The following is a 14,672-nucleotide window of genomic DNA, read 5'->3' as shown; positions in this document are numbered from 1 at the left end:
TTCATTTGTACATGCCAAAATCAAGGATTTAGGATGTACTACAAAAAACTTACTGTAATGTTTAAAACTTTGAATACACACTTTCCAAAACCTGGGCCCGCCCCTGGCGACGCGGCAGGACATGACAGAACTGATGAGTCCACATCAGGTAAAGGAAAGCAATTGCACATAAAAAAATAGAGAAAGAACATGATGAAAGAGTATTGGAACCACGTAGCGGAACAGGGCACGAACCAAGGAAGAAGAAGGTGAACTGTGTAGTGCACTGGTGGAACAGGCTATATAATAGAACGGGGATGCAGCATAAGCACAGCAAATAAGACGTATAAGAATGACGCATTGAAGTATTTATATAGAATAAACACGTATATTGTCTTGTATTCAAAGGGTTAAGAATTTGCATCCATTTTTCAACCAGTTTGTGTGCCCGTGTGAATTTTCGGGTTGTTCCGGTGTCAAAAAAGACAGAAGAAGCGAGTCGTGATGTTTTAGAACGTGGAAAGTTTTTCGTGGTTATGTTGGGACTCGGATCATGCTGTTCATGTTTGGGAGTCTTTTGTTTACACCTAGACGTTGGCTCGTGTTTTGTTCATGGAATCCGGCCGGAAAATGGTTTGGAAAATTTAAACTATATATAAGCAAGTGGACGTACTGCTGTATGTGCTATTGATAAAATTAGTTTTTTTTACGTTTGCCTATCTGTAATCCTCCTGTGTTCTGTGTACATATCCGACAGATGCACCAACCTCGACCGAGAAAACTATCTTGAGGATGCCATGCATCGATTGACTGGACTCATTCCATTGGATCCCATATCCTACTGCATGCTGGAAGAGTACTGCAGCGGCGACGACGACCGGCGGCGCTTCTTCTTGGACTCCCCCCAGAGGTGGAAGCTGGAGTCGCCGTTGGCGAGGTCGTCACACTCGGGGAAGACGGTGGTCTTGTATCGCACCCTGTCGCGGCACGCCGTGTAGGTCAGGTACTGCTCGCGGAACCCCCTCATGGTGGCGCGCTTGGAAGGGGCCATGACGGCGACGTCGTGCGTGAGCAGGTCGACCTGGCACCCCTCGGGGTCGGCGACGCTGCTGGCGTCGCAGCCGCTCAGGACGAGGTCGGAGAACTCGGCGGCGAATGGCGCGTAGGCGTAGTCGACCTTGTACTTGCCGCCATCGGTGGCCCAGGCAGAGCCGTCCCAGATGGTGGCGTAGACGGACATGGGCTTGGAGGGGAAGTCGCCGCCCATGGAGGGGACGCGGACCACCTCGCGGATGGGGACGCCGTCGAGGTAGAAGACGATGTTGTTGGGGGTCCAGGCTATGGCATAGCGGTGGACGCCGGCGACGGTAGGTTCGACGGGGAGATGGTAACGCTCCTCTCGGCCGCGCGCGGTGCTGCCGTTGCCGTACATGTTGGTCTGGACACGCCAGCCGTGGCCACGCCGGTTGCCCAGCAGCTCGAAGTCCAGCTCGTCGTGGTTCTTGGGGTACTCGTCCCAATTCGACAGCTGCACGCACACGCACAAGTCAGTCTCACACCAGCACGAATGTAAAGTTTTCGATGGCATGAACAAGTCAGCTGTCTCACAGCAACAGCAGCACTCGTAGAGATAAATATTTCGATCGGAAGAAGAAGAAATTTTGAACCAATCAAACAGTTACCAAAGGACTAATCATGCATGCCAATCAAAGGGTGCATGCGTGCATCCTCAGTAACATTTTTTTTCTCCCGTATACGTGTTTGCTTTCTTCATTTCTGTCATAATTTTATAATGATCATAATTATTTTTTGAGAAATAATAATGATCATAACCAAGATATGAATCTGTAATGTTGGGTTGTTTGGGCCAGATAGGGCAATCGATGGCCAAGATTTTTTCTAGGCCGTGAAAGCAAGCCATCGATGTCGACATCACCCACCATGTATGTGAAGGTGCACCAGCGCCGAGCATAAATTTCTTTCTTGAAGTGAACAAAAAGAGATGGAATTAACAAACCATCACTCAGCCTCACTAGCGTTGTTCGGGCCAAGTAGGGCAATAAAATCAGCAACAATTTCCAGGCCAGAAAAGCTAGCTAGCCAGCCATCGATGCCGAGACATCCCACCAATGCAATGCAATCACCCGAGATGGATCGAGCTAGCTTAGACCGATAGATTACCCATACTCCAGGGCAACTGGTCGACGCACGCACGCCAAGATGATGGACGTCCATTTCTTTCTACGCCAATAGCTTAGTATATATCGCGCGTATTTTTTGCCTTTTTTTAATAAGATGGCCGTATGCATCGTTTTGATGCAGAGGCCGGGGAGCCCCCCTTTTCAAAAAAAAATATATCGCGCGTATCTTCTTTTTCTCGGGCTGATGGCTGATGGGCGTTTCGTGTACGCCTACCTAGCGACACCGGTACGTGTTAGGGCGGTGCTAAAGCGAAAGAGATCGACATGATGCTGACCGGTGTGCACTGCGCCAGCACGGAGGGGAAAGTAGATGGAATTTCTCCTCCCTTCCCGCCGCTTGGTCGCTACACACATTTGCTCAGCCGTTTCGACGGACAAGAACGAGCAGCACTCTACACGGTTCCACCCGGTGGATTGTGGTGCTGTTCGCGGACAAGCCAGCGGAGAATTGGTCATGATCAAAGTGTGGTGTGGATTACTGACTAATTCGTAGCATATGCATGGTCAATCGATCTACCTAGACCAGTCACCAGCGTAAGTAGAGTTGATTTCTAGGCTTAGTCATGTCGAAATATCAAGTGACCCAGGAGATTAATCGATCGAACGAAGCAAGTAAAAGGATCAAACTGGAACAGGGCCACAGGGGGCTAGGCTGGGGCACGTACGTAGAAGGCGACGACGACGCCGGCGGTGTAGTCGGCCGGCAGCTTAATGGAAGCGCCGAAGAAGCCATGGCGGTAGGCCGACTTGGATATGAACCCAGACCCTGCATCGTCATACTCTCACTTAGTTCTCGATCGATGGAGCGATCAAATAACTGTCGAAACCAAATTGATTTGGATCGCGATCGGGGTACGTAAACGGGTTCGGAAATACGTACTGTTCCATTGATTGAATTACTTACCGGTGTATCTGTCCAGCTTGAGCGTGACGCTCCGGCCGTCCGCCGACCGCACGAGGTTGTCGCCGCCGAAGAGCGGCGCGTACCCGGCGTCGAACGGCACCGGCGACGTGTCCAGCGCCGCGGCGGCGGCCGCGGCGAAGACCGCGAGAGCCGCCATGAGAAGAGCACTGGCTGCTGCCATGGCAACTCGCTAGTCCGATGGATCGATGGAGCTCGATCCTGCACGCAGGAGGCAGCCGCTGCTCTATGCGTGTATGTATTTCTGTGTCCGTGTGCCGTGCCTGTGCCGCGCGCGTCGATATATATGCATGTCATCTCATGTTTCCTTTGTCGAGACGATGCGATTGGGTTCAGTTCCTTTTTGGCGGAGCCGCCGGCGGGGCTAGCTTGCTAAGCTACGCCGACTTGTGGGCCCGGAGTATTACTATCTCTAACAATGCTTATATTCGCCCAAACAAAAATGGCACTTAATTCTCATACATCTTTTTTACACATATTCTCATGCAACAAATCATGTGACACCTATCCCGGAGTGAGTAAAAGCGGACAGCCTAATCTAGAGGATCCATTTTATTCATCTGCTTTATACTGCACTCTCTTCATTTTTATTTAGTCCGCATATTAGCTTTAGTCAAAGTCAAGCTTTGTAAACTTTGACCACGTTTATAAACAAAAAATTTAACATATACAATAACAAATCAGTACCATTAGATTTATTATCGGATGTATTTTCACATCATATAGATTTGTTATGAAAAATGTTTATATTGTTTTTTATAAACTTGATCAAATTGTACGAAGTTTGATTTCAATCAACTCTAATATGCAGAGTAAATAAAAAAGAGGGAGTACATACGCAACGAGAACGTCCATTTGACGGTAAATGACCGGCCCAATTGTTACGTACATTAAGCAAGCACATAAAAGGATTGAGTTCTTTTTTCCTTTTTGGCCGGAGAGAGGAAAAAATTGAGTTGTAAGCTTTTACCAAATAAAACGTACTGATCCTATAAAAACTAATGAAACATATTCCCTCTGTTTCATAATGTAAGATGTTTTTCTGACTCTTGCTATATTATTCATGCACCGATCTTACCTGTCCCATTATACTGGAAACAAGGGTGTGACATGCATGACCTACGATCCCAAAATGCCACAGCATGGCTCTTCCCCGCCACCTGCCCGCGTCACTTGAAACTTCAGTACCAGGCGCCATCTGCATCCCCTGCTTAGAAAATCTATCCCTCAATTAACAAGTGCCGATGATCATGAGCCACGCGTGGTGTCATCGCACGAGCACTAACATCAGGTCATCGCCCGTGCCCCTGACAGTGACGGTGACAGGAACACATTAGACGAATCCATCATCTCAGCCGGGAGTGGATTAGTTGCGTGTATAGGAGACTTAAAACTAGAAAAGCAGTGGCCGATGGCGAGACGTGATGATGCGGGGTGGATGGACGTGAACAGACCACCAACCAAAGTGCTTTGCATCTCCGGCGCGTAGCTCGCTTGGATTGCGGGCGGCCTACAATACCCATTTTCGTACCGGCCTGCCTGCAGAGCAGGGCCAATGAAGAGACGGAGGAAATCGGCCAAAAAGTTGTGTGTCTGTCGGCCGATCGATAAGAATGTCAGCTGTACCTGGTGTGCTCTTCCCCCTCCTGCTGTCCTACGCTGGCTACGCGCGCGCCTTGATTGTTGATCGGCCCTCCTCGCGTGCGAAAGCTGTGTGTATTTGTCCGTCTCCCTTGATATAACCGGCCGTGGCCACGGATCCACATGTGTGGTGGGTGAAGGGAGGGCATTCGCCTGTATATATCATCGTCATCCTCTTTGGCTTCACTGTTGTGTGTATGTGGCCACTCTGGCGTGTAGATATGTAGATATGCTGGCTGTTTGCGTCATCCAGACGGTTCTGATTGTGCTGTGTGGCAAGGTGGTGTTGCATCATCTGTCAACCTATGCAATATATTACCATCTTTTTTTTGGGACAACGCTAACGCTCACACGTGTGGTGAGAGCCAAACTCGTCCACACTTTTATAACACACATACCGCGCCACGTCATCGCATGCATGCATGTGGATTTTTTTTTTTGGATTTTCGTTTTTAAAATGTTTTATCTCTTAAGTGGAAAATTCAATTGAAGATCCGTTCTCACCATTAAATCATTGGTGACGAGATCTTCGAAACTAGATCTCATATTAACATATTTTGACGATTTTTTTGGGGTTAAAAGTTGACATGTCTATTGCACATGAATTGCCATGATGTTTACACTGAAATTGCCATGATATGTTTCAGCTATTTTCTTCAACATTTAAAAGTAAATTTTGATAGATTATAAAACGGGAAATTAAGAAACTAGACTTGCCATGAACCATAAACTAAAATTGCCATGATACATGCACTTAAAATTGCAATGGTTCATACAAAAAATAAATTTCATGGTCAAAGTACTGGAATTGCCATCATAAAAATACTAAAATTGGCATGCTCTACAAACTAAATTGCCACATGGCAACTTTAGTTTAAGCACTTGACAACTACAGTATAAACATCATGGCAATTTTTGGGTAAAAAAAATCCCGGCGAAACATATCAACATAGGGTCTAGTTTTGAAGATCTCGTCGAGACAGATTTAATGGTGAAAATGGATTTTTAATTCGATTTTTTAATTAGGAGATAAAACATTTTCAAACCAAAAAGATTCCTGCTGATGTCATCTGTTCATACGTGGCAAAATAAGTGCTGATGAAGGCTGTGTGGGCAATGTGCAAGATGCCACACGTGTGGGCGCTAGTTTTTTTTTCTTTTTTTTGACACGAATCTATGCAATATAGGAGTACTACTTAGTATTGAATTAAAAGCATGTTAATAGGCAAACTGAGCATAATCACATGGTTAAGTTCCTCGTCCACTAGGGCTCTAGTCATAGACTTGACACCGGTGGTTGTATTTTTCTGGATTTATATAGGCCTTTTGGTGATGTGCATTCAGTTGGAGCAAGTCAATTATGAAGCTGTTTGTGATGACTTCATCAATTTTAAAATGTTGAGCTAGCTCAGTAACTCGGAGATGCTCATAGAAATAAGATGTGTGTTCATGCATTCATAGGGTTAGCTTATGTGTGTGCCTATGAGCATATGTTGTACTATGTTTAAAAAAACACATAATAGAGAGAGAAAACAAAGCCTTTATATATATATAATTTATTGGGACTTCAACATTTTGAGTAGTCCACTTGGTTGTTCGATTTCTGGTTTAGCCTTTTTTAAGGGAGTAGATTTCTGGTTTAGCCGGGTACAGTCTTCCGATCAAGCCTAACAACTAAGAGGATACAACACACGATGTTGTGAAAGCTAGGTGATGAAATTTTGTATTGATAACATCAGAATTGAAATTTAAAATACATATGATTAATTAATTTGATTACGTATAGTTGTAACAAACTTATTGAATATAAGTAGAATAATTGAATGAAAAACATTCTTCCATGTATGGTTGAATGTTGTGGTGGGTCTCTTTTCATTCATGATTGCATATTGAGGTGGACCTTATCCTATTCATATTCATAGTTGTATAGTGAGGTGGCAATGCTTTCATCTTGAGATAAATAAACTGATGTGGATGAATTTTTTTCTTAAATACGGACGAGTGTGCGTACCATTACTTCTCAAAACAGCTATCACCCCGCTTTATAAATAAATCAACACAAGAAAAGATACACGGCCAAACGATATAAGATGATGAGGTAGCCCACTTACAAAGTCGATCTTGAGATATCCGGCACATGCAGAGCGCACGCGACTACGCTACCAGCAATGAGCACCGAAGGACTAAACACCTCGCGCTACGACCTAGCACAGCTAAGCTCCACGACAACGCCCCCAAGAGGAAGAATGGCGCAGAGCATCGCCGCTGTCGAGTCCACATAGGACGAAGGTCTTCACCCGGAGCCCTGCTTATCATTACTCCTATATATAAAGGATGTCAGAATACCCGCCTCCCTGGGCTCTCCGCAGGGGAAGCGAGCCTCCTGGTCATCTGTTGGCCGGGGGCGTCCTGCGGGAACCTCGCGAGGTGGCTCCGAGCCGTTCGATCTGCCAGGACGGCTCCAACCCGGGTGATATGTCTCCTACGTATCTATATTTTTTTATTGTTCCATGCTCTTATATGATCAATCTTGGATGTTTTATATATATAGCAACTTTATATCATTTTTTGGGACTAACCTATTGACATAGTGCCCAGTGTCAGTTGCCGTTTTTTTACTTTGCAGGATATCAATACCAAACGAAGTCCAAATGCCACGAAACTTTTTGGAAATTTTTTTCTGGCAGGAAGACACCCAGGAAGCTTCTGGAGGGCATCAGGGGACGCTTGTGGGGCCCACTAGACACCAGGGCACGCCAGGGGCCTTAGGCATGCCCTGGTGGGTAGTGGGGCCCACAGGCACCCCTTTGACCTAAATCTGCCTCTATAAATACTCTAAAATCCAAAAAACCTTAGGGGATTCGACGAAATACTTTTCCGCCGCTACAAGTTCTAGAACCACGAGATCCAATCTAGAGGCCTTTTCTGGCACTCTGCCGGAGGGGGCAACGCTCACGGAGGGGTTCTTCATCATCCTTACTGCCTCTCGATGATGCACGAGTAGTCTACCACAAACCCACGGGTCCGTAGTTAGTAGCTAGATGGCTTCTTCTCTCTTTTTGATCTTCAATACAATATTCTTCATGATGTTCGTGGAGATCTACTTGATGTAACTCTTTTTTGCGCTGTGTTTGTTAGGATCCGATGAATTGTGAGTTTATGATCAGTTCTATCCATGAATATTATTTGAGTCTTTGATGAACTCTTTTATGCATGATTGTTATAGCCTCTTATTTCTTCTCCGATTTATTGGTTTGGTTTGGCCAACTAGATTGCTTTATCTTGCCATGGAAAGAGGTGCTTTGTGATGTGTTCGATCTTGCGGTGCTCATTCCCAGTGACAGAATGAGACATGACATGCATGTATCATTGATATTAAGGGTAACAAGATGGGGTTTATTCAAATGTGAGTTTATCTTGCTTACATCATGTCATCGTTCTTATTGCATTACTCTGTTTTTTCATGAACTTAATGTTGGGGAAGGCAGTAATTCCAAAAAAATTCCTACACGCACACAAGATCCATCTAGGTGATGCACAACAACGAGAGGGGAGAGTGTTGTCCACGTACCCTTGTAGACCGTAAGCGGAAGCGTTATGACAACGTGGTTGATGTAGTCGTACGTCTTCACGATCCGACCGATCCTAGCACGGAAGGTACGACACCTCCGCAATCGGCACACGTTCAGCTCGGTGATGTCCCACGAACTCTAAATCCAGCTGAGTGTCGGGGGAGAGATTTGTCAGCCGACGGCGTGATGACGGTGATGATGAAGTTACCGATGCAGGGCTTCGCCTAAGCACTACGACGATATGACCGAGGTGGAATATGGTGGAGGGGGCACCGCACACGGCTAAGACAACTGTCAACTAGTGTGTTCTAGGGTGCCCCCTGCCCCCGTATATAAAGGAGCAAGGGGAGGGGGCCGACGGCCTCATAGGGTGCGCCCCAAGGGGGGATCCTACTCCTACTAGGAGTAGGTCCCCTCTTTCCTAGTCCAACTAGGAGGGGAAGGAAAGAGGAGGAGGGGAGAAGGAAAGAGGGGGCCGGCCCCCCAAGCCCTAAACCAATTCTGTTTGGGCCTAGGGGCACGCCCCACAGCTCCCTTGCTGTCCTCTATTTCCACTAAGGCCCATGAAGGCCCATTGACCCCCCCGGGGGGTTCTGGTAACTCCCCAGTACTTCAGTATTTATCCGATGACCCCCAGAACCTTTCCGGTGTCCGAATATAACCTTCCAATATATCAATCTTTTGTCTCGACCATTTCGAGACTCCTCGTCATGTCTGTGATCTCATCCGGGACTCCGAACAACCTTCGGTACATCAAAACACATAAACTCATAATACCGATTGTCATCGAACGTTAAGCGTGCGGACCCTACGGGTTCGAGAACTATGTAGACATGACCGAGACTCATCTCCGGTCAATAACCAATAGCGTAACCTGGATGCTCATATTGGTTCCCACATATTCTACAAAGATCTTTATCGGTCAAACCACATAACAACATACGCTCTTCCCTTTGTCATCGGTATGTTACTTCCCCGAGATTCGATCGTCGGTATCTCAATACCTAGTTCAATCTCGTTACCGACAAGTTTCTTTACTCGTTTCCATAATGTAACATCCCGTAACTAACTTGTTAGTCACATTGCTTGCAAGGATTATAGTGATGTGCATTACCGAGAGGGCCTAGAGATACCTCTCCGATACATGGAGTGACAAATCCTAATCTCGATCTATGCCAACTCAACAAACACCATCGGGGACACCTGTAGAGCATCTTTATAGTCACCCAGTTACGTTGTGACATTTGATAGCACACTAAGTGTTCCTCCGGTATTCGGGAGTTGCATAATCTCATAGTCATAGGAACATGTATAAGTTATGGAGAAAGCAATAGCATTAAATTAAACGATCAAAGTGCTAAGCTAATGAATGGGTCAAGTCAATCACATTATTCTATAATGATGTGATTGATAACCCACAAGTATAGGGGATTACAACAATTTTTGAGGGTAGAGTATTCAACCCAAATTTATTGATTCGACATAAGGGGAGCCAAAGAATATTCTCAAGTATTAGTAGCTGAGTTGTCAATTCAACCACACCTGGAAACTTAATATCTGCAGCAAAGTGTTTAGTAGCAAAGTAATATGATAGTAGTGGTAACGGTAGCAAAAGGTAATGATAGCAAAAGTAATGTTTTGGTATTTTGTAGTGATTGTAACAATAGCAACGGAAAAGTAAATAAGCGAAGAACAATATATGGATAGCTCGTAGGCAATGGATCGGTGATAGAGAATTATGCCGGATGCGGTTCATCATGTAGCAGTCATAACCTAGGGTGACACAGAACTAGCTCCAATTCATCAATGTAATGTAGGCATGTATTCCGAATATAGTCATACGTGCTTATGGAAAAGAACTTGCATGACATCTTTTGTCCTACCCTCCCGTGGCAGCGGGGTCCTAGCGGAAACTAAGGGATATTAAGGCCTCCTTTTAATAGAGTACCGGACCAAAGCATTAACACATAGTGAATACATGAACTCCTCAAACTACGGTCATCACCGGAAGTGGTCCCGATTATTGTCACTTCGGGGTTACCGAATCATAACACATAGTAGGTGACTATAGACTTGCAAGATAGGATCAAGAACTCTCATATATTGATGAAAACATAATAGGTTCAGATCGGAAATCATGGAACTCGGGCCCTAGTGACAAGCATTAAGCATAGCAAAGTCATAGGAACATCAATCTTAGAACATAGTGGATACTAGGGATCAAACCCTAACAAAACTAACTCGATTACATGATAAATCTCATCCAACCAATCACCGTCCAGCAAGCCTACGATGGAATTACTCACGGACGGCAGTGAGCATCATGAAATTGGTGATGGAGGAAGGTTGATGATGATGATGGCGACGGATTCCGCTCTCCGGAGCCCCGAACGGACTCTAGATCAGCCCTCCCGAGAGGTTTTAGGGCTTGGCGGTGGCTCCGTATCGTAAAACGCGATGAATCCTTCTCTCTGATTTTTCTCTCTCCGAACATGAATATATAGAGTTGGAGTTGAGGTCGGAGGATCTCCAGGTGGCCCACGAGGTAGGGGGCGCGCCTAGGGGGGCAGGCGTGCCCCCACCCTCATGGCTAGGGTGTGGGCCCCTTGGTCTTCATCTTTTGCAAGGATTTTTATTATTTCCAAAAAGACGTTCCGTGAAGTTTCAGGTCATTCCGAGAACTTTGTTTCTGCACATAAATAACACCATGGCAATTCTGCTGAAAACAGCGTCAGTCCGGGTTAGTTCCATTCAAATCATGCAAGTTAGAGTCCAAAACAAGGGCAAAAGTGTTTGGAAAAGTAGATACGACGGAGACGTATTAACTCCCCCAAGCTTAAACCTTTGCTTGTCCTCAAGCAATTTAGTTGACAAACTGAAAGTGATGAAGAAAAACTTTACAAACTCTATTTTCTCTTGTTCTTGTAAATATGTAAAGCCATCATTCAAGTTTTCAGCAAAGATTATGAACTAACCATATTCACAATAACACATAGGTCTCATGTTTACTCATATCAATGGCATAATCAACTAGTGAGCAATAATAATAAATCTCGGATGACAACACTTTCTCAAAACAATCATAATATGATATAACAAGATGGTATCTCACTAGTCCTTTCTGAGACCGTAAAACATAAATGCAGAGCACCTTTAAAGATCAAGGACTGAGTAGACATTGTAATTCATGGTAAAAGAGATCTAGTCAAGTCATACTCAATGTAAACTAACAATAATGAATGCAAATAACAGTGGTGCTCTCCAACTGGTGCTTTTTAATAAGAGGATGATGACTCAACATAAAAGTAAATAGATAGGCCCTTCGCAGAGAGAAGCAGGGATTTGTAGAGGTGCCAGAGCTCGATTTTGAAATAGAGGTGAATAATATTTTGAGCGGTATACTTTCATTGTCAACATAACAACCAAGAGATGGCGATATCTTCCATGCTACACACATTATAGGCGGTTCCCAAACAGAATGGTAAAGTTTATACTCCCCCTCCACCAACAAGCATCAATCCATGGCTTGCTCGAAACAACGAGTGCCTCCAACTAACAAGAGTCCCAGGGGGAGTTTTGTTTGCAATTATTTTGATTTAGTTTGCATAAAGCATGGGACTGGGCATCCCGGTGACCAACCATTTTCTCGTGAGTGAGGAGCGGAGTCCACTCCTCTTGAGAATAACCCGCCTAACATGGAAGATACAGACAACCCTAGTTGATACATGAGCTATTCGAGCATACAAAACAGGATATTTATTTGAAGTTTTAGAGTTTGGCACATACAAATTTACTTGGAACGACAGGTAGATACCGTATATAGGTAGGTATGGTGGACTCATATGGCATAACTTTGGGGTTTATGGGATTGGATGCACAAGCAGTATTCCCGCTTAGTACAGGTGAAGGGTAGAAAAAGACTGGGAAGCGACCAGCTAGAGAGCGACAACAGTCATGAACATGCATTAAAATTAATCAACACCGAATGCAAGCATGAGTAGGATATAATCCACCATGAACATAAATATCGTGAAGGCTATGTTGATTTTGTTTCAACTACATGCGTGAACATGTGCCAAGTCAAGTCACTTAAATCATTCAGAGGAGGATACCACCCTATCATACCACATCACAACCATTTTAATAGCATGTTGGCACGCAAGGTAAACCATTATAAGCTCCTAGCTAATTAAGCATGCCACAAGAAACTATGATCTCTAGTTGTCATTGCAAACATGTTTATTCATAATAGGCTGAATTAGGAACGATGAACTAATCATATTTACAAAAACAAGAGAGGTCGAGTTCATACCAGCTTTTCTCATCTCAGTCAGTCCATCATATATCGTCATAATTGCCTTTCACTTGCACGACAGAACGATGCGGATAATAATAATAGTGCACGTGCATTGGACTAAGCTGGAATCTGCAAGCATTCAATAAACAGGAGAAGACAAGGCAATATGGGCTCTTTTTTCAGATCAACAATAATGCATGTAAGAGCCACTTCAACAATTTAATCATGGTCTTCTCCTATCGACCCCCAAAGAAAAGAAAAGAAATAAAACTATTTACATGGGAAAGCTCCTAACAAGCAAAAGAAGAACATGAAATCTTTTTGGGTTTTTTTAATTACTACTACAAGCATGGAAATTAAAACTAGCTAAAAGCTACAACTATTTTTTTCTTAAGGTTTATTAGACACACAAGAATAAAGCATAAAAAGGAAATGAACTAGCATGGATGATACAACGAAAAAGTATGAGCACCGACATCTAGCAATGAGTGTGTGAACATAAATGTAATGTCGGTGAGAAATACGTACTCCCCCAAGCTTAGGTTTTTGGCCTAAGTTGGTCTATGGCCACGGCTGGCCTGGCGGATATCCATAGTAATAGTTGGGGTCGTACTACGATGCAGCAGCTATTGCCTCCTGAGCTGCAGCGTGGTGGCGAGCTGCCTCCACCCTCCTCTATGGTAATAACATACCTTCCTTTTGCCTGATAATCAAAGAAGGCAGGAGCAGGGAGAGTAAAATGGACAGCATGCCGTCAGTCAAAGATTAGTCGATACTGGAGAGGTGATTCACTCCTCTCAACAAACTGGTGGGGAACCATATCTTCATTACATATGGTTACACCAAGAAAATCAGCTAAGCGGGTTGCATAAATTCCACCGAAGAAATCTCCATTAAATCTATTATTATGCAACCTACGTGCAACAATGGCTCCCAAATTATAAGATTTGTCTCCTAACACAGCACTCCTAAGAATACTGAGGTCAGGGACACACATATGACATGCTTCATCTTTACCATTTATGCACCTACCTATGAGGAGAGCAAAATAATGTATAGCGGGAAAATGAATGCTCCCTATGGTAGCTTGCGCTATGTCTCTAGATTCCCCCGCAGTTATACTAGCAAGAAAATTTCTAAATTCAGATTTGCGAGGTTCACTAGCACTACCCCATTGTGGAAGTTTGCAAGCAGTAGTAAAATCCTCTAAGTCCATCGTATAAGATTTCTCATAAAGATCAAACAGGACAGTTGGAGAATTACGTGAAGATGAAAATTCAAACCTCCTCACAAAGGAACTAGTGAGATAGTAGTACTGGCGGCACTTTTCTTCCTCGAAGCTCACAAGATCAGCGTTACGCAAATATGCGTTAAATTCTTCCTTAATTCCCGCTCGATCAATAAAGTTTTCCGGTGGCCATTCACAAGGCCGCACTAGAGCGTCCCTTGGTGGCTCATCGTCAGCATCACGCATTGCAAGCCTGGGTCCATACTTCCTTGAAGAACCACCTTGGTACATTTTCCTAAGCATATTTCTCCCTCTGGAAAATTTCTGAAATTTTTAGTAACTTCAAATAAAAGTGAGCCAAACTCAACAATATTGATAGCAACCACTCCTACAAGTGCCTAGAACCTATATCATGCATCAAAACTACTTGGAACCATATAAATTTGACATGCAAGCTCAAGAACATGGTCACCTAAGCAGCAAAAATATGCAATGAATAAAGCACTAGAACAAAAACTAATTGGACCATTGGAGGAGTCACATACCAAGGAACAATCCCCCAAGGAGTTTTGTGAGAGGTGCTTTGAGCAAGGAGATCGAAAATGGCAGCAAAATGAGCTTGGACTCGGGTTTGAACTAGATAATTGTGTTTGTGGGAGGAAGAAGGAGTGTGTGGGTGCAGAAATAAGTGGAGGGGAGCCACCATGGGCCCATGAGACAGGGGGCGCGCCCTCCACCCTCCTGGTCAGGTGGATGTTCCCCCTGCTGTGTTCTCAGTGCGAGCTATTCTCAAATATTCCAGAAAAAAATCATATTTAAATTTTAGGGCATT

General features: G+C 44.4%; 1 protein-coding gene across 1 annotated transcript; it reads right to left on the bottom strand.

Moving 5' to 3' along the window:
* Positions 1-616: 616 nt before the first annotated feature.
* On the bottom strand, positions 617-3,367 carry LOC119273411 (probable xyloglucan endotransglucosylase/hydrolase protein 28). Its single transcript, XM_037554579.1, has 3 exons — positions 3,085-3,367; positions 2,846-2,946; positions 617-1,507 (listed from the first exon to the last, which is right to left on the bottom strand). The coding sequence occupies exons 1-3, from the start codon at positions 3,263-3,265 to the stop codon at positions 818-820; spliced, it is 972 nt and encodes a 323-aa protein (XP_037410476.1). The 5' UTR covers positions 3,266-3,367; the 3' UTR covers positions 617-817.
* Positions 3,368-14,672: the final 11,305 nt, after the last annotated feature.

Source organism: Triticum dicoccoides, chromosome 1A, assembly GCF_002162155.2.
Source record: "Triticum dicoccoides isolate Atlit2015 ecotype Zavitan chromosome 1A, WEW_v2.0, whole genome shotgun sequence".
Lineage (NCBI taxonomy): Eukaryota > Viridiplantae > Streptophyta > Magnoliopsida > Poales > Poaceae > Triticum > Triticum dicoccoides.
Note: the sequence above shows the minus strand (reverse complement) of the source record. Positions and strands in the feature narration are given on the sequence as shown.

Bases quoted from the DNA above. Each gene is read 5' to 3' on its own strand.
- LOC119273411 (XM_037554579.1), bottom strand. From the start codon at position 3,265: ATGGCAGCAGCCAGTGCTCTTCTCATGGCGGCTCTCGCGGTCTTCGCC. The intron at 2,947-3,084 runs GTAAGTAATTCA...ATGACGATGCAG, and splicing joins CAAGCTGGACAGATACACCG to GGTCTGGGTTCATATCCAAG. The intron at 1,508-2,845 runs GTACGTGCCCCA...GTGTGCGTGCAG, and splicing joins GCGTCGTCGTCGCCTTCTAC to CTGTCGAATTGGGACGAGTA.